The 24,328-nt window shown below is 53.1% G+C and overlaps 7 protein-coding genes across 7 annotated transcripts; 3 read left to right on the top strand and 4 right to left on the bottom strand.

Annotated features, from left to right (window-relative positions):
- Window positions 1-655: 655 nt before the first annotated feature.
- Window positions 656-2,287, bottom strand: BP01DRAFT_396957 (type 1 glutamine amidotransferase; the record flags this gene model as incomplete). Its single annotated transcript, XM_025578493.1, has 4 exons — window positions 656-965; window positions 1,232-1,529; window positions 1,632-1,982; window positions 2,055-2,287. The coding sequence occupies 4 exons, from the start codon at window positions 2,285-2,287 to the stop codon at window positions 942-944; spliced, it is 906 nt and encodes a 301-aa protein (XP_025432465.1). The 3' UTR covers window positions 656-941.
- Window positions 2,288-2,695: 408 nt separating this feature from the next.
- Window positions 2,696-3,311, bottom strand: BP01DRAFT_16216 (uncharacterized protein). Its single transcript, XM_025570708.1, has one exon. The coding sequence runs from the start codon at window positions 3,193-3,195 to the stop codon at window positions 2,779-2,781; it is 417 nt and encodes a 138-aa protein (XP_025432464.1). The 5' UTR covers window positions 3,196-3,311; the 3' UTR covers window positions 2,696-2,778.
- Window positions 3,312-4,150: 839 nt separating this feature from the next.
- On the top strand, window positions 4,151-8,494 carry ncr1 (sphingolipid transporter NCR1). Its single transcript, XM_025572584.1, has 3 exons — window positions 4,151-4,549; window positions 4,612-8,053; window positions 8,110-8,494. The coding sequence occupies exons 1-3, from the start codon at window positions 4,277-4,279 to the stop codon at window positions 8,211-8,213; spliced, it is 3,819 nt and encodes a 1,272-aa protein (XP_025432463.1). The 5' UTR covers window positions 4,151-4,276; the 3' UTR covers window positions 8,214-8,494.
- A 1,824-nt stretch (window positions 8,495-10,318) lies between these two features.
- Window positions 10,319-14,299, top strand: BP01DRAFT_355497 (putative importin beta-4 subunit). The gene is made up of 4 exons (XM_025574704.1): window positions 10,319-10,460; window positions 10,527-12,855; window positions 13,085-13,821; window positions 13,876-14,299. Exons 1-4 carry the CDS (start codon window positions 10,415-10,417, stop codon window positions 14,049-14,051), a joined length of 3,288 nt encoding a protein of 1,095 aa, XP_025432462.1. The 5' UTR covers window positions 10,319-10,414; the 3' UTR covers window positions 14,052-14,299.
- A 1,315-nt stretch (window positions 14,300-15,614) lies between these two features.
- Window positions 15,615-17,915, bottom strand: BP01DRAFT_355496 (glycoside hydrolase). Its single transcript, XM_025574703.1, has one exon. It carries the CDS (start codon window positions 17,560-17,562, stop codon window positions 15,736-15,738), a length of 1,827 nt encoding a protein of 608 aa, XP_025432461.1. The 5' UTR covers window positions 17,563-17,915; the 3' UTR covers window positions 15,615-15,735.
- A 596-nt stretch (window positions 17,916-18,511) lies between these two features.
- On the top strand, window positions 18,512-20,591 carry BP01DRAFT_16119 (sugar porter family MFS transporter). Its single transcript, XM_025570697.1, has 4 exons — window positions 18,512-18,918; window positions 18,969-19,314; window positions 19,370-19,666; window positions 19,724-20,591. The coding sequence occupies exons 1-4, from the start codon at window positions 18,741-18,743 to the stop codon at window positions 20,451-20,453; spliced, it is 1,551 nt and encodes a 516-aa protein (XP_025432460.1). The 5' UTR covers window positions 18,512-18,740; the 3' UTR covers window positions 20,454-20,591.
- A 263-nt stretch (window positions 20,592-20,854) lies between these two features.
- On the bottom strand, window positions 20,855-23,708 carry BP01DRAFT_396941 (putative ABC transporter; the record flags this gene model as incomplete). The annotated part of the gene is made up of 8 exons (XM_025578492.1): window positions 23,019-23,708; window positions 22,873-22,957; window positions 21,852-22,807; window positions 21,713-21,757; window positions 21,440-21,625; window positions 21,185-21,351; window positions 20,978-21,096; window positions 20,855-20,927 (listed from the first exon to the last, which is right to left on the bottom strand). The coding sequence occupies exons 1-8, from the start codon at window positions 23,335-23,337 to the stop codon at window positions 20,855-20,857; spliced, it is 1,950 nt and encodes a 649-aa protein (XP_025432459.1). The 5' UTR covers window positions 23,338-23,708.
- Between the last annotated feature and the right edge of the window lie 620 nt (window positions 23,709-24,328).

Genomic DNA, 24,328 nt, shown 5'->3' with positions numbered 1-24,328 from the left:
GCTGTCTGATGGACAGGGATGGTCGGACTGGGTCATTGCTGCATTCGTTTCCTCTGGTCCCCCTCGCGAGACTTGACCTCCGTATTGCTTCCCAATGCGCCTGTTTCGTAGTTGTGTTTCGACAGTCGGTCACAGCGGTCGCTTTTGAAAAATGGTAAGTCAGTAAGCGGGCACTCAAGGCCGAAAGTAGCAAATGTGTAATTTTGTCCCTCACACTGTACGGAGTACTCCGTAGAGCAGCAGTACTCCGCGGCATCGCCGACTTCCCGCGCCTGGGCGAACCCGCCGAAATTTTCACTCACCCTACCATCTTCCCCTGGTGAGCATCGGCCTGACATGGCAACACATATCGACTCGCTTTTCGCCATGAGAGGTATTCCTCCAACGATGAACTCTCGATCATGTGTGGTAATACCTAGCCCATGTCTTTCATGGTCGAAGCTGGTCCAGGAGACCATTCACAGTATCGCATCCCGGAGCATATAGGAGCCAGTTCAGCCTTGCAGAGCAATGCTGATGACAAGGTCCATCTGATCCATAATCCCGAATGTGACGGAATTTACCCTCAGCTCAAAGACCAGCTATTGGAGCACCTCTAGGCAGGGTTCATTGCTGAAGGGGGCCATGCGATGACCTTTGCGTGGTCTTCCATACAATCCGAAGAGATGGCACCAAAATGTTTCGAGCATACAGAAGTTCTCCAGTCTGACTCTTCGATTCGGCCTCATCTGCACTGGGAATATAAATGCACCCTCGGCCACGACTTACCTAGTAATCTGCTCATCCATCCATTATAACCGGACAGACCTGACCTGATATTCACCAACTTGTCAAGACTCGGGGACAAAACTTCCTAAAGCTGAACCCTGGTAACATGTCGACTACCACAGCTTCCAACGCGCCTCATGCGCCTCGTACGCTTCGGGTGATTGCTGGTATTTTTATCGGTGGGAGATGGGAATCTCCTTGCCTTGAAGTTTCAAGTTCAGTTCGCTCACGGTAATCAATATGACCCTTTCTATATATACTCTCTATCTCCATGTTATCCAGACTCCATCGTGAAACATCACCGATCCACCTGTAGAAAACTGAACCACGCCCCCCACCCCCAGGAGGAACTCTTCTTAGCTTGCTTGTTATCATCAGCTCCCACATCCCCCATCTTCTCCCCAGCACTACCAGTGGTTCCTCCAACAGCACACCCCCCATCCTCCCCCGCAAAAAATCTCACCACCACCTCCGCCGCCCCCTCCGCATCATTCCTCTGCGTACCATCCCCAATGGCCTGCACCCACCTCCCCACATCCTCTCCGCTCCAGTTCTCCCTCCTGGCAAACTCCAAACACGTCTCCCGATTGACCTCCGCATCGAACTCGAAATGTCCCTGATAGCTCAACACCTGTCCGGGCCAATACAGCCCTTGCACCGCACACTCCTCGCTCCTCCCAATCACGCACCAGTCTTGTGGGAGCGGGCGGAGGATGCGAACGTGGTCGCCGTGTATCATCTGCATCTCCCACCGTCTCCGCCTTTCTTCTGGGTGCTGGTGCTGTACCTCCCCCTGCAGGCTTTCGTCCAGCCGTTCCTCTCCTAGATGCTGATTCTCCTTCCGGCAAACCAGCGAGTGACACGCGAATGCCTCCGGGAACCTCCCCACAAACTCCGGAAAGAGCGTAACAGTCTTCAACCCGACTTCCCTCCCCCCCGGCGCGGGCTCAACCGCCACATAGGGTCCTGCTTCTCTGCCATCATCCCAGACATGGTCGGTTTTAGGAGGGTTGGACGACAGAAGTGCCCGCGCGATAAGCTGATGTCCGAAACAGCTCCCAAACACCCGCACAGCCGGGTACTGCGCATGCACTGTCCGCAGGAATTCCGTCAGCGGGTCGATCCACGGGTAAAGGGTGGTGGCGTAGGCGGCAGCGGAGGAGCCGGTGATGAGAATGCCGGTGATGGGGTAGCTCAGGGGGTTAACTGCATCGCTGGTGGGAGCGGGGGTGATTGATGCTGTAGTACTAGTAGTAGTAATTCCTTCCTCAGGGGGTGCTGAGAACGTGGTTTCCGGTGACTTGGTCGTATATAAGCTTCCGTACGCAGGGAGCTCGCCGCCCACCACGTCAAACGCGGTGGTGTGGATCTCGTAGTCCGCGTTGTTGATGGTGGCAGCGGCGGCGCGGAGGAGGTGGCGGAATTGCGAGCTGTAGAGGCCGCGGCGGGCGTAGACGGTGGGGACGGGGACGTCGGTGTCGAGGATGGCGATGTGGAGGTGTTTCGTCGGGGGGGTCATTTTGTTAGGGGTGTTGGAGGATATCTTATGTGGGATATTGGGAGAGGAGGGGCAGGAAGGATTTCATGTTGGTTTTTGTAGTTACGTGCTGGTTCAGGGCTGGATCTCTTTACTCTTTCCGGTAATTGGGTTCGAGCGGGAAGCTTATCGTGTGGGGATCGCGGGACTGCGATGTGGAGGGAGGTTTTATAAGTTAGTCCCTGATACCTACTATCTGTCGACAGGTCGAATGCTCCATTTACTGTGATCAAGGTTGATCATGAACACTATTGCTGTCGCGAGAGCTATTCTGATTGACAGTGCGGACACAGTATTAGTTGCCATGGCACTCACTCGTTCATCCACATCCGCACACCGTTTTCCGTTTCAAGAAGGGAAAATAGTTACATTCCACCATAATAACCACCGGCAGATAGGATACATCTCAGTGGCATAATGGAAGGGGATCTCGAGCACGCTAATATACCGCCATTTGCTTTGACTGGGCATTTCTAAGCGCATGAAGTGGCGTTAAGGAAAAGGTAGAAGAGCAAGAATAGAGCTAAGAAAGAAGAGACAACCAAGAGAAGCAGGAAAAAGGAAGAAGAGAGACAAAATATTGAAGAACAAAATACATAGAATAACGATGTCTCAGCTTGAGACTCAAGTACCACAGCGCAGCAATCCGTAGCCCTCGAAGCAAAGCTGTGAACCACATCATTCAAACGCAGGAAGTATTTTCGGAGTAGGTAGACGGTGATCAGGCAGGTAACACTGGCAAAACTTGATACAACACGCATACTCCACAGTGCAGTGGCCGTAGACAGGAACTGCTGGTACTTTATCCTCCTTGTCTTCGTTGGGGAACAGCCCCTTCTGGCAGCAGCCGCACGAGCGTCCGCAGCAGCCCCCGACCTTCGCACACTCATATCGCGAATCCACGAACACTTATGGCTGGCCGTATTGATTCCCGAGCTGGTAGCTCGTCAGGAACAACCTTGTGTGATTGTTGTGTGGGCCTGGTCGATCTCGGTAGAGATCCTGCAGCCGTAGCTGGTGAAATAGAGGAACTCGCATCGAGCAGGTGTCCTCGGGGCTTCTCTGAATGGGCCTGCCGCAGCAGATGCAGGCGATGGAGGCGCTGAAGAGTCAGGATACCCAATGTCGATTCTGCCTTGTACTTCTTTCTCCATGTTTGACAGCTCAGGTAATCCACATGTCGAGCCAATTTGCACTCTTTTCTCGCGCTTTGTACTTCTTTCTGATTCGTCCTCCTCAAGTGTGCCAGCACGTCTGTTTCCCGACCGGATCTTGCACCAGAAGAGCATGATGAAATATGGTGGTTTCATCCGTAGTCAGACTGCTGGATGTGGTCAAGGTGGGAAGAAGAACACGTCTATGATCGAGACAGTCTGCAAATCTTTGGCGCATGACGGCGCTTTCGCTTAAGGTATGATGTGATGTTGAATCACTGCGGTGACTCAACCCGGAGACCAAATCCGAGTAAGTATGGTCCATGCTGCGAGGGTTCATACCAATTGAAAGAAATGATGAGATGGGGCAGCCCGGTCTGTGTGTTTTTTAGATAGAAATGGGGGATGGGTTAAACGGCGGAGACCAGAGAGCACAGGCAGATTGATTGTCTTGTATCCAGGTATGCCAAAATGTGCTGAGGCACTCAATGTCTTGATGCCTTGATGCCTGGGTGCCTAGATGATCCGCAAAAGTTGGTGCCTGATATTCCCGCCCGACGGCTCAGGCCACTAGCCCCATCAGGGACCAACCAGCGCCGCTTACGTACGAACCGCGGCTGGGCGTCATTCCGAAGCTCCCCTGCTTGCTTGCTTGCTCTCTTCCCTCCGCCAGGTTCTCAACCCCATTTACCACTCACCCTCGCCTCATCCCCTTCTCAACTCTCATCCTCTGTCATCAATTCTATCACCACTATCTCATGCCGTTATCTTCTCTATCCCCCAACATCTGACTAGCTATAGCTCGTTCCCCTGGACAATGCGGGGATACCGCTTGCTCCCCATCCTCGCCGGTCTTGGCGCTCTCTTACCCCAGACTCTCGCCCAGGACAGCTCCGGCTACACCGATATCCACGAGCCAGGCCGCTGCGCCCTTCGCGGTCATTGCGGCAAAAAGTCAATCTTTGGCGGAGAGCTTCCTTGTCCCGACAATGGACGCGCCAAAGAGCCCGAAGCAGCGGTGAGGCGGAAGCTGGTCGATCTCTGTGGTAGCAAGTGGCAGGATGGGCCCGTGTGTTGTGAGGATGAACAGGTATGTCACGCCACCCGGGTTTTGGCCCACCGATAGACCCCGACTAATGCTACCGGTCAAAGATCAACGCGCTCTCAAAGAACCTCAAACTCGCCGAAGGCATCATCGCCTCATGTCCCGCGTGCAAGGAGAACTTCTTTAACATCTTCTGTACTTTCACCTGCTCACCCGACCAGTCGCTGTTCGTCAATGTCACACAGATCGAGAAGAATGGTTCTGGAAAGAAATTGGTTACCGAGATAGATAACGTCTGGTCAGAGGAATATCAGAGTGGATTCTACGACAGCTGTAAGAATGTGAAGAACGGCGCTTCGGGTGGCAAAGCCATCGACTTCATCGGCGGAGGTGCCAAGGACTATCCCCATTTCATGAAGTTCCTGGGAGACAAGAAGCTGCTAGGAAGCCCTTTCCAGATCAACTTCAAAACGGAACCTGCCGGTCAGGATCCACAGGGCATGGAAGCCTTGCCGATCAAACCCAAAGCATGCAATGACCCCGACGAGGCCTTCCGCTGCTCCTGCGTCGATTGTCCGGACGTCTGTCCCGAACTGCCTGCAGTCAAGACCGACCATTACTGCCATGTTGGCCTGCTACCCTGCTTGTCGTTTGCGGTAATTCTGATTTACTCAGCCTTTCTGTTGGCTGTCGTGGCTGCGTCGAGCTACTTCACTTACCATGAGCGGCGCTACCGGAAGCCTGAGCGGACTAGGCTTCTGCAGGATCCCGCCCCCAGCGACGATGAGGATGAAGGTGACATTGTGCGGGCCGGTGGTTATACTGAACAGCCCAATGGTGTCTATAGACTTAATTCTGCCTTGGATCGAATGTTCAATCGAATCGGCGGGGCCTGTGCCCGGTTCCCAGCCATCACCATTGTCACAAGTACCTTGTTAGTCGGGGTTCTGAGCTTAGGATGGCTACGGTTCGCCGTCGAGACCGATCCAGTTCGGCTGTGGGTGAGCCCGACCTCGCCCGCCGCGCAGGAGAAAGCCTACTTTGATGAGCATTTCGGGCCTTTCTACCGCGCTGAACAAGCGTTCCTGGTCAATGATACTGGACCAGTGCTGAGCTACGATACGCTCAGCTGGTGGTTTGGAGTGGAATTGAGAATTCACCGAACATTGTCCCAAGATCGAGGACTTCTTCTCGACGATGTTTGCTTCAAGCCCACTGGCGATGCCTGTGTGGTTCAGTCCCTGACGGGTTATTTTGATGGCTCATTATCGAATCTAGACCCCGACACGTGGCAAGAACGGCTGCAACATTGTACGGAGTCTCCTGGGGATGTAAGCTGTTTGCCAGGCTTTGGGCAGCCTCTGAGACCAGAAATGATTCTGGGTGGGTATGAGAGCACCGGCAATGTGCTAGACGCAAAGGCCTTGATCACCACATGGGTGGTCAACAACTATGCGCAAGGGACGGAAGAGGAGGCGAACGCGATTGACTGGGAAGAGACTATCCAGCAGATTCTTCGAGTCGTGCAAGAGGAGGCTGAAGACCGCGGTCTTCGTGTGTCCTTCAACACCGAAATCAGCGTTGAGCAAGAATTGAACAAATCCAGTAACACAGACGCAAAGATTGTGGTCATCAGCTACGTCATCATGTTCATCTACGCCTCCTTGGCCCTGGGATCGGTCACAGTGACCTGGAAGTCGCTTCTCACGAATCCAGCTAACGCCCTGGTGCAATCCAAATTTACTCTAGGCATTGTGGGTATCATCATCGTCCTGATGTCCGTCTCTGCTTCAGTTGGATTGTTCTCCGCAGCAGGGATCAAAGTAACACTGATCATTGCCGAAGTCATTCCATTCCTTGTACTTGCCGTTGGCGTGGACAACATCTTCCTCATTGTTCACGAATTCGAAAGAATCAATGTCAGTCATCCGGACGAGGAGATCGACGAGCGAATCGCTCGCGCCGTGGGCCGAATTGGCCCCAGTATTTTCCTCTCTGCTGCGACTGAGACAATTGCCTTTGCCTTGGGTGTCTTTGTCGGCATGCCCGCCGTTAAGAACTTCGCTGTCTATGCGGCAGGCGCCGTCTTTTTCAATGCTCTCTTGCAGGTCACGATGTTCATCTCAGTTCTAGCTCTGAACCAAAGGCGCGTCGAAAGTCTGCGTGCCGATTGTCTCCCGTGCCTGACGGTTCGCAAAGCTCATTCTGGAATGTCTGAGGATCAGGTGCTGGATGAGCACGATGGTGAGAGTGCATTGCAGTCCTTTATCCGCAAGGTCTACGCGACTTTTCTTCTTGAGCGAAAGGTCAAAGTCTCCGTGGTTATTGGGTTTCTAGGCCTCCTGACAGCTGGTATTGCTCTGGTTCCCGAGATGGTACTCGGTCTAGACCAGCGCATTGCTCTTCCAAGCGACTCCTACCTTGTCCAGTACTTCAACGACCTGGATGCCTACTTCGGTAGCGGCCCGCCCGTGTACTTTGTGACAAGAAATGTCAATGTGACTGAGCGTCGTCATCAACAACAGCTGTGCGGGCGCTTCACGACCTGTGAAGAGTTCTCTTTGCCATTTGTCCTGGAACAAGAATCCAAGCGTCCCAATGTTTCCTACATTTCTGGGTCAACTGCAAGCTGGATTGACGACTTTTTCTATTGGTTGAACCCACAAGATGACTGCTGCCAGGAGGATGGAGAAGTTTGTTTTGAGAACAGAAGCCCCGCATGGAACATCTCTCTCTATGGCATGCCTACCGGGCAGGAGTTCATGCACTATGCTGAGAAATGGCTTCAAGCTCCCACAGACGCGTCTTGCCCTCTTGGAGGCAAAGCTCCGTACAGCAATGCGCTAGTCCTCGATTCGAAACGAGTCATGACCAATGCCACCCACTTCAGAACGACCCACACCCCTCTGCGAAGCCAAGATGACTTCATCAAGTCCTACATCTCAGCCCGTCGCATCGCTGACGGGCTCTCCAAGGAGCATGATATTGACGTTTTCCCCTATTCCAAGACCTATATCTACTTCGATCAGTATGTGTCTATCACCCGGCTCACTGGTACCTTGCTTGGATGCGCGATCGCGATCATCTTCATTCTCACTTCTACCCTCCTCGGCTCTGTGGCGACCGGAGCAGTGGTCACGACGACTGTGGTCATGATAATGATTGACATCATCGGGGCGATGGCGGTCGCTGGCGTTTCCCTTAACGCCGTCTCCTTGGTGAATCTGATCATCTGCGTGGGCATTGCGGTCGAGTTCTGTGCACACATTGCTCGTGCTTTCATGTTCCCGTCACGGGCTATCTTGGAGAAGGTACCGACCAAGTTCCGAGGCAAGGATGCGCGGGCATGGGCAGCTCTGGTCAACGTAGGCGGAAGTGTTTTCAGTGGAATCACGGTAACCAAGCTCTTGGGTGTCTGCGTATTGGCATTTACCCGGAGCAAGATCTTCGAGATCTACTATTTCCGAGTTTGGCTGGCACTGGTCATCTTTGCGGCCACCCACGCTTTGGTTTTCCTGCCGGTAGCTCTGAGCTACTTTGGTGGAGAAGGTACGTGTTGAGACATCTGTGGAGAAGTGATGAGTTGTTGCTGACATCGTATACAGGATATGCTGATCCCGGAGCCGATGGCGGTCTCGAGGAGAACCTCGCTGCACGGGGCTACCGGTCTCTGCTGGTCGACGACGAGTACGATTCTGATGAATACTAGATGTGGCGCGGACACGGCGAGATACTGGGTACTCACGTGGTATTGTGGATGGTATTATGAATGGTTCCTGGTGTTATCTTACGCATGAAACGATATATTGTAACTCATGTTATGCTTAGTGGGTCTGAGATTTGTTTTGATTCTTCGTTCTTTCATCCTCATCATTTGGCGAAGCCTGAAAACACAGCCTGTCCTTCCCTGACAATCCACACACGTTTGGGAAACTGATCTCGGCTTGGTGCAGTAAACACAATTACCCCGAGGGTACCGGGTACCCGTCATAGTCAAGTTCTCTACTGTAGTGATCAAGATGAAGGCTGTTTCAATAGGCCCCTTCGAACCTGTAGTAACATGCTTCTCTTGTGTATGAAATGCTTATTTTGTGTTGTAAGTCGCCATGTTACGAAATCTGGGCTCCACAGCCAGACTTTTGGCTTGACTGCAAAGTGATTAACTCGCTTTGCCTATCTCATCGAGGTCATTGCTCTTTCATCTCTCCACAGCACCAGTCGATTTGCAGGTCCTATGCTGCTCGGAGGCGACTCCAAGTCATGGTTATCGGCGACGCAAGGTCAATGGCGAGTGACGAAATGCGTGAAAATTTAAATGGGCTTCGCGGCTCTTCGGACGCGATGATGATTTTCTGCCCTAACTGGAGAGAGCCAAAGATCCGCTGGTCTGCTGGCCGCTGCCTAAAGCGCGAGCATCACAAACGCCTTTGGAACTGCAGCAGCGCCTCCTTTTTGCCCTCATACGCAGGGGTCCTCGACGATTACAACTACGAAGAAGCGGCCATTCTTGAGTGATTCCACGGTCACCACTTTGAACGAGTCGCGGGCTCGTTCTGGCTCCCAATCGATGTGGTCCCTCACGATGTAGTCCTTGCTCTGGCGAAAGATTTTGCTGAGCATGTCGCGCCCGACTTCCTGGCTTGGTTTGCGCATATCGGCTGAGAGTGTAGATTTAAGCTTTGCAGGTGCTAACACAGGTCTTTGCGTGAACTTGTTGTGTGCTACTAAATGGTGGTATATATTTAGGGCTTTTGTGGTTCCCCAACATGGACCAGATGGAGCATGTCTGTCGTTTGTGCCATTGTGTATAAGTTAAATGATGTTCCCGGTTTGTGCGCATGTCTAATCAACATAATGCTTGTCAGACTTCATGTACTTGTACCAGAGTCTTCAAGTCCTCTTTGCAATAAGTCCATAATGCGGTGATCTATCCAGGCTGAGTTTGCGGCACTCCTTTGTCCGTAGGATTATTAGCTGTCATTATTAATCTGAGAAAAGATCCGGTATGTTTATTGTTGATCATCGAATTGTTTTTGGCACTACACCTAGACCCTGACACTGTGGACGAGATCCAAGGCAGTCCTGTTAACTAATGCTTATGAAATAGGAATAGTAGTTCTGAGGCTGTGGAGGGAACGGGTTCACTGGGTGCATACAACCCTCAATTCAGATGCACCGCACCTCTGAAGGCGTTGTCTAGATCGATCTTATCGACCAAGAGCTTCTTGCTCAGTACAGTTCCCATCGTCAACCCCAAGCAGATGCATGCACCGTCCATGTGGCAGGATGCATCTTGCATCTTCGACTCTGTGGTTGTTTACATATATCAATGAAGAAAAACTGTGGGGTTTGGGCAGCCACCCAAAAGCGGTAAGCATTGGTCTTACCAGGACGAGAGCAAAACACTCTCTGGTGGGTGAGGTAAGTTACCGCCAGGTGCATTAGAATCGCGGTGTTACAGGTGGTTACAGACCGCTAGGCCGGAAGGGGCTAATCGCCAGCCCACCTCAAATAAATTTTTTTTTTTTTTTTTTTTACCCTCTGCTGCTCTCCGCCCATTTATTGCCAAATTTTTTCCCCTCCATCTCCTTTTTTTTTTTCTCTCTCTCTCTCTCTCTCTCTCATTCTCCTCCTCGATTCTTCCTCCTTCATCCTCCTCCTCGATTCTTCCTCCTTCATCCTCCCCTCCCTCTCCTCCTCCTCCTTTTCCTTGTGTGTGTCTCTCTTTCTTTTTGTGCCCTCGTTGTTTTTGTGATACCCTCCGAGTGGTTCAGCTTGTGTAGCCGGCCTCTCTTCTCCCAGTCAGTTTCCTCTCTGAAAAGAAGGATCTGCTCGTTTACCCCTACGTGGGATCTCTCACATTTTTCTGTTACACACACACACACACACACACACACACGCACACACATCATGGATCAACAACGATTCTTGCAACAACTTCAGATTGTCCTGAACCGTGAGTCCTGCTGATCAGTATTCAAGCTATGTGTCTCGTAAACAGGACGCTAATTGTCGTCTGCAGCCGCCCAGGGCAACGTGAAGGAGGCGACCGGTATCCTCCAGCGCGAGTTTTACAAGCAGGCCGAGTCTCTGGTCTTCCTCATCCAGATCGCTACCAGCCACGAGGATGCCAACTTGAGACAGTTGGCTGCCGTCGAGGCGCGTTCTCTCGTGGTCAAGCACTGGGTTGCTGTCCAGGCCAACCAGAAGCCCCAGATCCGCGAGCAGCTGCTGCGCTCTGCGCTCGGTGAGGCCTCTTCTCTGGTCCGCCACTCCGTCGCTCGGGTTATCTCTGCCATCGCCAAAATCGACTTGAATGATGGCGAGTGGGTTGAGCTCCCCAACTTCCTACTTCAGGCGGCCAGCAGCGGCAACAAGGAGGAGCGTGCCGTTGGTGTCTACATCCTGTTGACTATTCTGGAGACCTTGGGTGACGCGTTCGAGGAGAAATTCGAGGACCTGTTCAACCTCTTCAGCAAGACCATCAGCGACCCTGAGAGCTCGGAGGTCCGCATCAACACTCTGATGGCCCTGAGCAAGCTCGCCATGTACCTGGATTCTGAGGAGAACATGGGCCCCGTTCGCGCTTTCCAGAACCTCCTGCCCTCTATGGTGGCTGTCCTCAAGGATGCCATTGACAAGGAGCAGGATGATGAGGTTATGCAGGCCTTCGAGGTCTTCCAGACCCTGCTTGGCTGCGACCCCGCTCTGATGACTGTTCACCTGAAGGACTTGGTGGTCTTCATGAACGAGATCGCCTCCAACACCGAGGCTGATGAGGACACCCGGACTCAGGCCATCAGCTTCTTGATGCAGTGCATCCAGTACCGCAAGCTCAAGGTTCAGGGCATGCGCATCGGTGAGCAGCTCACTCGCAGCGCCCTTCAGATCGTCACTGAGCTCGGGGACGCCTCCGCCTTGGACGACGATATCACCCCTGCTCGTTCCGCCCTTGGCCTCTTGGACATGCTCGCTCAGAGCCTTCCCCCCAGCCAGGTCGTCGTTCCTCTGCTCCAGTCGCTTGGCCAGTACTTCAACAACACCAACCCCGACTACCGTCGTGCGGGTATCATGGCTCTCGGCATGGTTGTTGAGGGCGCTCCTGACTTCATCAGCACTCAGATGAAGGAGATCTTCCCCATGGTCCTCCAGCTTCTTGCTGACCCCGAGCCCAAGGTCCGCCAGGCTTCGCTCCACGCTGTGGCTCGTCTGGCCGACGATCTCGCTGAGGACCTGAGCCAGGAGCATGAGAGATTGATGCCTTTGCTCTTCAAGAACTTGGCTAGTGCTATGCAGGAGTACAAGGGTGAGGAGGACGGTCCTACCATTGATATCATGAAGGCTGGTATCAGCGCCATTGACGCCGTTGTTGATGGCCTTGATGAGAAGGACGTTGCTCCTTACCAGGCTGAGTTGGTTCCCATCCTTCACAAGCTCTTTAAGCACCCCGACTTCAGAATCAAGGGTCTCGCTGCCGGTGCCCTTGGCTCCCTGGCCTCGTCTGCCGGTGACTCCTTCTTGTCCTTCTTCGATGAGTCCATGCACCTTCTTCAGGAGTATGCCACCGTCAAGGACAGCGAGGAGGAGCTTGACCTTCGCGCCAGTGTCACCGATGCTATGGGTGAGATGGCCGCTGCTGCTGGCCCTGAGCGTTACCAGCCCTACGTCGAGCCGCTTATGCGCGCTACCGAGGAGGCTCTCCACCTCGGCCACTCCCGCCTCAAGGAGAGCACCTACATCTTCTGGGGTGCCATGTCTAAGGTTTACGCCGAGCACTTCTCTCCTTTCCTCGACGGTGTTGTCAAGGGCCTGTTCGCTTGCATCGAGCAGGACGAGACTGACCTTGATGTCTCGCTCGGTGAGGCTGCCAAGGATCTCGTTGGCCAGGAGGTGACCATCGGTGGCCGCAAGGTCCGTGTTGCTAGCGCCGATGATGACGACGAGCCCGTTGGTGAGGATGGTGAGATCGAGGATGTTGATGTTGATGAGGATGAGGATGCTTGGGATGACATTACTGCCACCACTCCCCTCTCTTTGGAGAAGGAGATCGCCGTCGAGGTGATTGGTGACCTCGTCACCCACACCAAGGCCGCCTACCTTCCCTTCTTCGAGAAGACCATCGAGATGGTTCTGCCTTTGGCTGAGCACCCTTACGAGGGTGTTCGCAAGAGCACCATCAGCACCCTTCACCGTTCTTACGCCATGCTTTACTGCATTGCCGAGGAGAGTGGCCAGATGGAGAAGTGGAAGCCTGGTCTTCCCATCCAGGTTGAGCCCGCTCGCGAGGTGCAGAAGTTCGGTGAGATCCTCATGACCTGCACCATCAAGATGTGGACTGAGGAAGATGACCGGTATGTATCCTCTCTTTTTCTTTCTCGTAACGCAGCCCCAACCTCTTGTCCGCCCATGCGGGTCAAATCATATGATGAACACCTCGTTTACCCAGCTCACTCAGACACACAAAGTTGTGCATGCTGTTAACAACGATATACTCACAACCTTCTGATAATGATTTGATTATCCTACTGCTTTTGTCGCTTCAATTTCTGGTTGTCACATTTTCTAACCAGTCAAATTTAGTGCTACTGTCGCCGATATCAACCGCAACATGGCTGAGAACCTCCGTTACTGCGGTCCCGCTCTCATTGCCAACGAGACCACTCTGCACAACGTTATCACCATGATCACTGATATCATCACCAAGAAGCACCCTTGCCAGCTCGAGTTCGGTCCCGAGGAGGAGACACTCGAGGCCGGCGAGGAGACTTCCGAGTTCGACTGGGTTGTCGTTGACACTGGTCTTGACGTTGTTTCTGGCCTGGCCGCTGCTCTGGGTGAGACCTTTGCCGAGCTCTGGAAGGTCTTTGAGAAGATCATCATCCGCTACGCTGGTAGCTCCGAGGCCCTCGAACGTGCCACCGCTGTTGGTGTCCTCGCTGAGTGCATCAACGGCATGGGCGCCGCTGTTACTCAGTTCACCCCTGCTTTCCTGAAGCTGCTCGTCCACCGCCTTGGTGATGAGGACCCTCAGACCCGCTCCAACGCTGCTTATGCCGTTGGTCGCCTTATCGAGCACTCCAATGCCAAGGACCAGATCGTCAAGGAGATCCCCACCATTCTCTCCCGTCTCGAGCAGTGCCTGCACATGAACGCCTCCCGTCTTCAGGACAACGCCACCGGATGTCTGTCCCGCATGATCCTCAAGCACCGTGAGGCTGTCCCCATCAAGGATGTCCTTCCCGTCCTTGTTTCCATCCTGCCTCTCAAGAACGACTACGAGGAGAATGATCCCTTGTACCGCATGATCTGCCAGCTGTGTAAGCACCCTTCGAGACATATCACTAGTGCAACCTTTGCTAACCCCGTTATAGACAAGTGGGAAGACCCCACCATCCGCGAGCTGACTCCTCAGTTCCTCCCCATCTTCCAGGCCGTCCTCTCTGACCCCGATCAGCTCGAGGATGAGCGCCGTGCCGAGCTCATCGAACTCGTCAAGTGGCTGAACCAGATGCAGCCTGGATCCGCCCCCTGGGCCGAGCAGCTGTAAATGTCTTGCTGTTTCAGTGACGTGACGACAAGTTTGATGAACAAAAATACCCTATTACATTAATGGATAGATGTGGGTCTCTGGACACCAGAGGGACAACATGATGGATGATGTTAGAAGATACCCCAGCGTCTGGACGAACAGGCTCTGTACGATTGCACCTTTACAAGATAGATCGATTGGCTATGATTCATGACTCTAAAAGTCGGATTGTAAATACAATGAATTTTTGATATTCTATAATATGCTCTTTGATCGTCATTGTCACTGTAAACTTTCCTGTAGTCGTTCCCCAGGGACCCTTTGGTTGAGAGTAACGGTCATCTATGGTATATGTATCCTTGCCAAGTATTTTTGTCTCAGGAGAATGGACTACTTACCTGATAGACGCAATACTATCTGTCCATGCATAATATCATGCCGATATCGAAGCAGTAACAGTCTACGGAGCAATCAATTCATCAACTATCGAGAAACATAACTCGAAAATGATTGTTGAGAGTGAGCCGAAAACCTGGCTCTCTACTAGTAGCCTTTACTCAACATTCTTATCTCATGGGTTGTGCAGTGCAGATATATACCTACACCACACGTCCCATGCTCTGAACTTGGCAGCAATCTTCGAGGACCTCCAGCACATAACCTATCACACTTGTAGATGCAGGAACTGACCAGTCCCCCTAGCTGATTGCAATTCTCAGCAAACATTCAACGCTGCGCAGATTGAAGCGATGTGATACTCGCTGAGCATGGATTCAGGGGAACTGTCCCCGTTTTTTCATGTTGGCTGCTGTGGAAGAAGCGTACCGCGTCGGCGGGGGTTAGTTATACTGCCTATTCGGGCTTAGCGCAGCATGCTCGATAAGAGATACCAGAATAATGACCACTCTTGAAAAAATCAATGAACTGGCAAGGCCCATGAGAGCTCAACCAACTCCTGAGACGGTTCCCGGGCCCGTCATCTTTCTGGGGGTGGCTGATCGTAAATGGGTCCAACGCAGAACGATCCATCAGCGGCCGGCGGATAAAGCTTCGAGGGAGCAGATAGCGAGTCCTGGGACCTCCAGACTCGCAAGCTCAGTCTCCATTACAACCACTTTCCCAATACTATTGTAGCGTTGCGGGGTGCTTAGCTTTTCCTGCAGGGTCCTTTAAAGCTAAACCAGGGGGTTTTTCTTGGATGTATTGTCCCGATTTGTGGCTCGTAGCTTAGAATATTTTAGGGTTTATGCTTCTTCTTGGGCGCTTACTCCTGACAATTTTTGTTGAAACACATCGCAATGCAATGCAAGTATAACTTCCCCAAAGTAATATCCCTGTATTAAAACGTTTTTATGTACTTCGTGTTCCTCTTTGGCCCCCCCCCCCCCAAACCTCGACCGAGGTTCGTCTTATACTCCATCCCATCGCTGCAAGGGGTCTCCTGGGTGTTTGTTCACATGATCTGATTATTTGATCAGATTTATACTTTTCTAAGATGACTTATGATCTTATTTTCTATCAATATAGTTTTTAATCTTGAAAAGGGCCGCCCGAGGTTATTAGAACTTGAATTGGGTTGAATTGAGCTGAATTGGATCGGGTTTCATATTTTGATGATTCGGTTGAGACCGGTTTTCTTTCTTGTGAACTATTATCACTGATACTACTACCTAGTGAATGTACTGTGCCTGGCTGTATGTAGTCAGGATTCGATGTGGTGGTGGAAAAAGTCCACATAATCGAAAAAGCTGCGCTTGTAGTGCCGCTCGAATCGGCCATCCGTCCGATTGACCGTCTGCAACCCGTACATGTTGGCGTAGCTGCCGAACTCGTCATTATCCAGGACACTCCACGCCAGCGCCCCCACCACATTGATGCCATCCTCGTGGATAGCCGTGAGGACCTCGCGCAGGAAGAAGTGGTAGTACAGCGTGCGCTCGAGGTCGTAGCGCTGGGCGTTGAGGGAGCGGTTGGCGTCGGCGAACGGGTTGAAGCCGAACTCCGCCACCAGAATTCCCTTGGGCCGGAAGGTGTTCCAGAGGTAGCCGAGCTGCTGGCGCACATACTGCGGGGCGATGTAGGCATAGTCATTCGACGCCTCGCCCATGAGCCAGCCGTTGGCTTGGACATTGGTGAGTGTGGCGCAGGACGGCCAGAGAGCGTTGCTGGCGTTGGCGCTACAGGCCTCAATGCCCTCGGGCGCGGGAGAGGCGAATTGGGCGGTGTATGGGTCGATGGAGATGAAGTCGACGGTGCCATTCACGGCGGCAAGCTCCGCGTCCGTCAGCGCACTGAGGGTGATATTGGGTGTGGTGAGGACTTCGGACGGGATCTGCTCCCCAAGGAGGAGCGGGTTGCCCATGATGCCAAGAATGAAGTTCTGGTAGCGGACGGCGCTGGCAAGGTGAGTGCTGTTGGTCGGGTCGAGCGGCAATGCAAGGTTGTTGGCGAACTTCAAGGTGATTTGAGCCGTGCCGCCGAGCGTTTCCTTGTACCAGCGGTAGACGGCAGCATGTGCGAGTAGGATGTCCTTCAGGATGCTGTATGATTTTGCGACACTGCCCACTGAGATATTGGGCTCGTTGAAGGTGACCCAGTATGGGACACGGTCAGCAAAGCGGGTCATGACTTGTTTGGCAAAGTACAAGTAGTGCGTGGTCAAGTTACCCATGTCCGCTACCACGGACGGAGGGTAGTCGGCATGGACTAGGGTCACGATCGGCGTGACGCCATACTCAAGACAGGTATTGATCAAATCGTCGTAGTGAGCCAGGCCTTCAGAGTTCACAGGTGATCCAGCCACTCCAAAGGGAACGATGCGACTCCATGCGATGGAAAATGAGTAGTAGGGCACACCCAGCGCTGCTAGACGCGCGATGTCCTGCTTGTATAGGTAATAGTTCATGGTGGCCACGTTGGCATCGCTAGCACTGCTGTTGGCCTGGATTGACCCGATAGTGTCTAGGATGCTCGGTCCACGGCCTTCTAGCTGGAGACTTCCTTCGATCTGCCACGCACTGCCAGCAACGCCCCAGATGAAGTCGGGGGGCAGTTTCTTGTCCGGGTTCGCGAGGTATGGAGTCAGAGCGGGCGGGAACAATAGATCATCACTTGGGACAGGGGTGGGAGAAACTGTCGTCGTAAAGGGAGGAGACGCAGTGTAGGATAGGGACGTCCAGAGGTTGTTATATGCTTGCTGGTCATATTCCCCTGTCCTCGACGCCGAAGCAGCCGTTGCGGTCGGATTGAAGCTGTAGGTAGTGTAGGTGACGCCCGAAGGGAGCAAGGTTGATGCTTCACTGAACGGCGGGGCGTAGGGGGTGGAGAATGAAATAGGAGAAGACAATGGGGTTGCATATCGGTTGGAGGAGAGCTGCGTGTAGCTGAACGAACTATATCGATAAGCTGGAGTATCGAAAGATGTGGTCAAGGTAGGCGGGGCATGTGGAGAGCTGCTCTGTGCGACTAAGGCTCCTCCTAACTGGCCTCCCACAAGAATCGTCGTCAAGATAGTAGACTTGAGAAACATGACTTCCAAATTGATCAAGCCAATGCAATTGATTGGGCTTCCAAATCGGAGCTACAACAATCCGACAAGGAACGAGTCGAGTCCTTCCCTGTATTTATAGTCATGTTGAAGCTGGAATCTTGCTGCGGTCACCCCATGTAGAACTAACCTCATCTGAGAAAAAGATCAGTGAGTGCAGATCGAAAAGCAACATGAAGGCCGTATTGCGTGGGGTGAAGACGCGCCATAGTGAGATCGGCATCTTCCCCGACATTCCCCCGCAACTTCGATGGGCTGAATGTAGATGGTCAGCCCATTCTCTGAAACCTTGGCGATGATCAGCGGAGAAGTGACCACAGGATATCCGATTCAGGTTCAAGAATGAGGTAGAAATACATGTATGTGCCGTGTGTGTGTGGGGGGGAAATTGCGGGGTCGAATGCAGTCGGACAAAGGTTGAGCCGAAAAGGAAAGCCTCAGGCCTCAGGCCCCAAGAGAGATTCCATACAATCTCTTACCAACATATGCTCCACACATCAACAACCTAGTCTAGCAAAGATGTTATGGCCTGTCGCTGGAGACGAGGCTCGGTCACATAGACTCAATCATCATGAATACCTCTTCCTTGCATCGACACTTTCTTACATCGACACTTGCGCACAAGATGTTCCTCATCAGTTTCGATCTACCCTCGTGGGGCAAAGCGTGGCACCGAGTTTATACACCCAAACAACTCCGTAGACCCGTCGACTTCAGATCCCGCGAGGCTTAGAAATTGACCGGCATAGTTCCGTCATCAAAGTACGGTTTATCAACCCCGCAAGTCCTTTGACTGCAGTCCGCAAATCAGGGTCTGGGCGACTCGGGCCTCCGCAGGAAATATGCCCAAACCAGGACCAGCCACGCGAGAGACAAGGATCGACATCCAAGCTACCGTCAACAGCCAGCAGCCCAGAGGTTTACTGTCAAGATGGCCAGACACATGCTGAAATCCACCAATACTCCGCAGACAATCTTGCCCGATGGCTTCAAACTACTGCAGGCTTAGGGGGCAGCTGAGCTGCCCATTCTTGAGATGCGTGCGTGATATTTCCCGTTGAAAGTCGCATATAATAGTTTGGCTACCCCAGATTCTCCACAGCGCGCACGACCCACACTCTGCCAAACTAAGTGCCTAAGGTTGGAGGCCAGCAATCGCGATGAATCCCAAGACCTATCAATTTGTGGTGGCTCTCTTCGCCGCCTTCGGGTCGTTCCTTTATGGCTATGATCTGGGTGTGATTGCCTCAGTCGTGGCCTCAGACTCCTTCGTTGATAGATTCCTGACGCACAATGGAAGCGTGATTTCAGGGACAGTGGTTTCGTTGTTCACGGCTGGTATGATAGACTGCCGTACTTCGGATGTGCATGCAGCTGACCACCAGCAGGAGCGTTCTTGGGAGCTCTAGGCGCAGGATACACTGATCCACTTGGGCGGCGCAATACCCTCGTTCTAGGATCCGTACTCTTCTGTGTCGGAGGCATCCTGCAAACAGCCGCGGTCAATGTTGGAATGTTGCTGTTCTCGCGCATTTTTGCTGGGTTTGGGATTGGCATTCTCGTGGAAGCCGTCCCTATGTTCCAGGCAGAGATCGCACACGCCAGCATTCGAGGTATTCTAGGATCGCTCCAACAGACGATGCTGGGTATTGGATCACTGTCTGCCTCCTGGATCGGATACGGGTGCGAAAAGAGGTGGGCCAATACGGGCGACAGCGTTCAATGGCGACTACCGTGAGTGACGCACTCTCTTTGTCCAAGCTCAGTCTAATCTCAAGTCCGTGGACAGTCTAGCCCTGCAGCTTGTTCCTGCTATCGGTCTCGCTTCATGTATCTATTTCTTTCCAGAATCTCCTCGGTGGTTGATCGACCACGATCGCCATGAAGAAGGACTGCACAATCTAGCTCGACTGCACGCTCACGGCAACATCGACGACCCGTACGTGCGAGCCGAATATGAGCTGATTCAGCGTCAAATCGATGAGGAGCATCAGCATGCTGCCAAGTCTTACAAGGAACTGTTCGCCAACCGGTCCAATACGCGTCGAATCATCCTTGCCTGTGCCTGTCAAGCATCCACCCAGATGTAAGCAGTTCCGTTACGTCCATCTGCTGCACCTCATCTTCCCTGACTGTACTTCAGGACCGGCGTCTCCGCCATCCAATACTTCTCCCCGGCCATCTTCGCCCAGATTGGCATCTCCACCTCCCAGACCCTCCTCTACCAAGGCATCAACTCCATCATCGGCGAACTCGCGCAATTTATCTTCTTCTTTCTGATCGACCGCGTCGGCCGTCGCCCCCTGCAGATTGGCGGCAACGTCGCCTGCGGACTCGCCTTCATCATCGGCGCCTCGCTCCTGTCTCAGTACCCGCCCGACTCCACCAACAATGCGGCGCACTGGGCGTTCATCGTGGCCAGCACCTGGGTCTTCAACTTCTGCTTCTGCGCCTCGGGAACCATGTCCTGGATTATTCCGGCAGAGATCTTCAACACGGCGACTCGAGCCAAGGGGATTTCGCTGGCGACGATGGTCTCCTTCGCCTTCAACACGATGATCGCTCAGGTGACGCCCATCGCGCTGGAGCACATCGGCTGGCGCTATTACCTGTTGTTCATTGTGTGCGACTTTGGAAACGCGCTTTTCTTCTATCTGTTCCTGCCGGAGACCAAGGGTCTGTCGCTGGAAGTGATGGATGATCTGTTTACCAACGCGCCGTTGTTGGTCCCCGGCAGTCGGTGGGAGGTGTCGCCGGACATCAATCTCGAAAAAGCCTTGGCGCAGGAGACTGCTGCGGTGGAGTTAGATCGCTTGTCGGTCAAGGGGGAGGAGAAGGATGGACCTGTGTCTACACTGGTGGAGGCTGTTTGAGTCAAAGCTATTTGGCGGGCAATGGGCGGGGAGTAGCGACGATGTTTTTCTTCATGGTGGGCCTTTGTTGCATGACGGGTTAATACTAACCCAGCATAGTAACAATATGATGACACGCAATGACCAGTGAGGTATTTGAGCAGGCAAGAAGCCCACGAACCAATCCACAAGGTGCCTCGAACCCGCCCTGTGTACGGAGGTCGGATTGTCATGTAGTCAACAGTCAAGCGTTCTTGGTACATCAGACTACAAACTGCCTCACTCGACCCTATCATCCTAACTGCCCATATTTATGAATGAAAATTGAATTAAAAATGGTTAGTGTCACACTTTATCAAAGCCTTGGTACCAATCTCCCCGCCAAGTCCACGTCTGCTCTTCAAGCCGAATGCTCTCTTCCCCTACCTCCAACCCACAGCCACAAAAAGCGGATATGCAATGACCCGATACAGTGTCCCAATCAACAGCAGCAGCCTGGTTCGAACATGTCAGCCTCACATGGTGTAAAGTGGTTCCGAACGTACCCGATATCAAACCCCGTGCGGCCATTCTTGTAGCCGGTAAACCTCGACGCATCATCCAACTGATAAAGATAGGCGAACGGCGCAGTATTCTCGTTATAAAATGCTTCGGAGAGCCAGGTCTATTGCAGTGCAGTCCCACAAAGGGGAAGCAAACAAACCGGTTAGTCTTTGTTCCATTTGGAAAATCCAGGAGGCAAGCAAACTTACCCCAGGCCACATATACCAGAACCACCCTAGATTCCACGTCTTCACCAAGGCGAGGCGAGGGGCGCATCCCCCGAGAGCAGAGATGACGAGGCAGCTTAACATGCAGACTAAGGGGCCATCTTCGCGGTGGGTGATGGCGGCCACGATGCAGCCTAGACCGTACATACCTTTTTTGTCGGTGAGCACATCTTCTCGGTAGGAAGGAAGACCGGGAGGTTTGGGGGGGGGGCTGGTGGGAAGAAAGATTCCACGTACAGTAAAAATACAAAAAACTAATCGCCAGCTGAAGGCCAAAGGAGATTGTCGGGGTCGACAGGATCATGTAGAATGTGGTGTAATGCAAGGATGCAAGGAACATGCGCAGCAAGACGGAGAGGTTCTTGCCCAGAAAATAGGCGCTGCGGGAGTGGCCGGTTTGTTGTTCACGGCGGAAGATCAATTCTTGGGGGGGAGGGAGGTTATTGTCAGCACATCTCAGGATTATAGATGATTTCAGAAAGACCACAGATATGGAGGGTAATGACATACTCTCTTCACCTAGCAGTTTGACTCCCGGGGGACCGGCTGCACAGGCTACGCGTTGACAATAGAGATTAGCGAGGTTGGAAATGCAATTCGAGTCTCGTTGGGGAGCGGCGGCAGCAGCAGCAGCAGCAGCAGCACTTACCTATAGCTAAGCAGGCAAGCAGGCCCTGTTCAGCTACCATGCGATAGTTGACTGCACTGGAAAGCAGCTCAAACGGTGGGTGATAGATGCCTTGGAACATATGGCCGTGGAACTCGTAGATGGTCAAGCCGATCGTGACGCCGATCACGGACGCGGATATGATCTCCAAGCAGAAACTGGCTGTTTGTCGGGTCTGTTGCACGGTGCCACGGCGGAAGCACAGCCAGACTTGTCGCGACCAAGAAGCCCTTCGCTGTTGCAGCGAGCGCAGGATATCGGGCACCTGGAGGGGAGCGTCACCTGCTTCGTCCAGCGCCGTGTTGTTGTATGTGTCTGCGACTGGAGTGCAGGACTTGGCTTCCTTTGCAGCTGACAAGGAGGGGGTGGTGTCTGCCCAGGCATGACTGGGGAGGATGTCCATGATGGTATCTGCTGGATTGGAGAAGGAAGAGAATCCATAGCCAAGCGCTTCAAAGTAAGTCTGCGCCTCCGCAGCCGGCCCAAAATAGACCTGTTTCCCCAGATTCAGCAGCATCAGGTTGTCCAGGAGGGCGAAGATCTCCGCCCTAGGCTGATGGATCACACAGATGACCATGATTCCGCAGCGAGAGACCTCACGCAGCAACTGCATGAGGGAGAGTGCCGCAGTCGCGTCGAGACCCGATGTCGGTTCATCGAGGATCAACACTTTGGGGGCGGCGGCGAGCTCGAGTCCGATACTCACTCGTTTACACTCCCCGCCAGACAATCCGCGTCGCGCCACGCTCCCGACCATCTGGTCTTGCACTCGTGCGAGGCCAAGGGCGACAATTAACGAGTCGACATACTCTCCTAACGCGGGGTCACCCAGCTGTCCTCCTAGCATGACACGCGCCGAGTGAAGAAGGTTTTCTCGGACGGTCAACTCTGGAAGAACGAGATCGTCCTGAGGGACGAACCCGATCAGTGATCGCAATCTGCCAGCATTCATCAGTCTTGTCTTGGCAAACGAAAGAAGGTCTTGGGGAATTAGCTAGCATACTCTGCGGATCTCATTCTATAACCATTCAGGTAGAATTCGCCCGTGATTGCCTCGTTCCTCCCGCTCAGGAGGTTGACAAAACTCGCTACAGAAACACTTAGCCTCGCAAACACTGACGAACCAACCACGAACCAGACGCGACCTACATTTACCCGAGCCAGAGGGGCCCATGACCCCTAGAATCGAGCCAGCCTCGCACGAACCATGGAGACCAGACAGAATGTCGGTCGCTCGACCTCGGATCCGGAAGCCTACATCGGCAAAGGTGATCTGGAGCGGCGGAGTCGACGCGTCGTCGTCCACTGAGGAAAACGGGAAATTCAACAGCTGCGCAGGTTCTTTGTCCGGAGAACCCGTTCCCTCTTGCGACGACATGTCGACTGCAGTTTGTTGTCCTCCGTGGCGCCGTCTTCTCCATGAGCGGAACAACTTTGTCAAGTCCGATGACAGAGAAAACCGCCGCATCCAGATCAAGACCACGATGATATCGAGCACAATGCACAAGATTATTCCTACCAGGTCTCGCTGATGGGTGCTCCCTTCCGGACACAGCGCGAGGGGTCTGCACTTGAACGGAGTAACGGTCCCCACGGGGCAGAAATGGCCCTGCGGACACAGAGCTGGCCGCGCGCCTCCTGAGGCGCAGTAGTATCCCTCGTTACAAATTACTGGCTCCAGTGTTCCCTGGGACTTGTCGCAGAAGTTCCACCCTTCTTGCAGTCTTTTGATATGGCACTCGGCCGTTGGGGTACAATGTTCGGGTGGGAGGTCTTCCTCGCTCGATTGACCTGATTGCGATAAGTGAGCTCAAGGTGGGTTTCAAATAGGAGTCCGGGGCTCAGGGGAGATACAGTAGAACCCATCGTTGCAGGTGGGCACGGAGGCGAGCCAGATCGCTTGTCCGCCTGAGAGACAGGTCTCGTTCGAGGGTGCCGTGTCGAATCCGCCATTTCTGGAGCTGTTCATGGTGTCGCGTTGAGAACAAACAAGATTCCTTTTGTATTGCTGCCGCAGGACGAACTCTTATCATGGAATATACCAACTACGCGCAGGGTCGCAAGGGGTAAATTAGTGCTCGGAGCAGGGAATCTTGAGTGATCTGCAAGGTCCCGTATGTGATGCATCTCATGCATGTCAGACTAGGGGTGGATACCCATCCTTGGAGGGTACCCCTGGTCACGGAGCTATTATCTCAGGTGTTGGGTTTTGATTCCTTGACAGTTGCTACTTCGGTTGGATATTTTGGAGATCGACCTTGTCGCGGTCAAGAAGTGCTACAAAGGGATGAATGGATGAAACTCCTTCCCCTTTTCAAGATTCAAGGTTGTTTTGAGCTCCTTACTTTGTCGGTCAAATCTTATTTTCCATGGAGCTTCATGACTCGCTGTAACCACAGCCGGAATCGAACTGCATTCCATGCCTTGAAATGCACGGATTGCCTGCCGTGATTGTGGAT

Source organism: Aspergillus saccharolyticus, assembly GCF_003184585.1.
Source record: "Aspergillus saccharolyticus JOP 1030-1 unplaced genomic scaffold BP01scaffold_10, whole genome shotgun sequence".
Lineage (NCBI taxonomy): Eukaryota > Fungi > Ascomycota > Eurotiomycetes > Eurotiales > Aspergillaceae > Aspergillus > Aspergillus saccharolyticus.
Note: the sequence above shows the minus strand (reverse complement) of the source record. Positions and strands in the feature narration are given on the sequence as shown.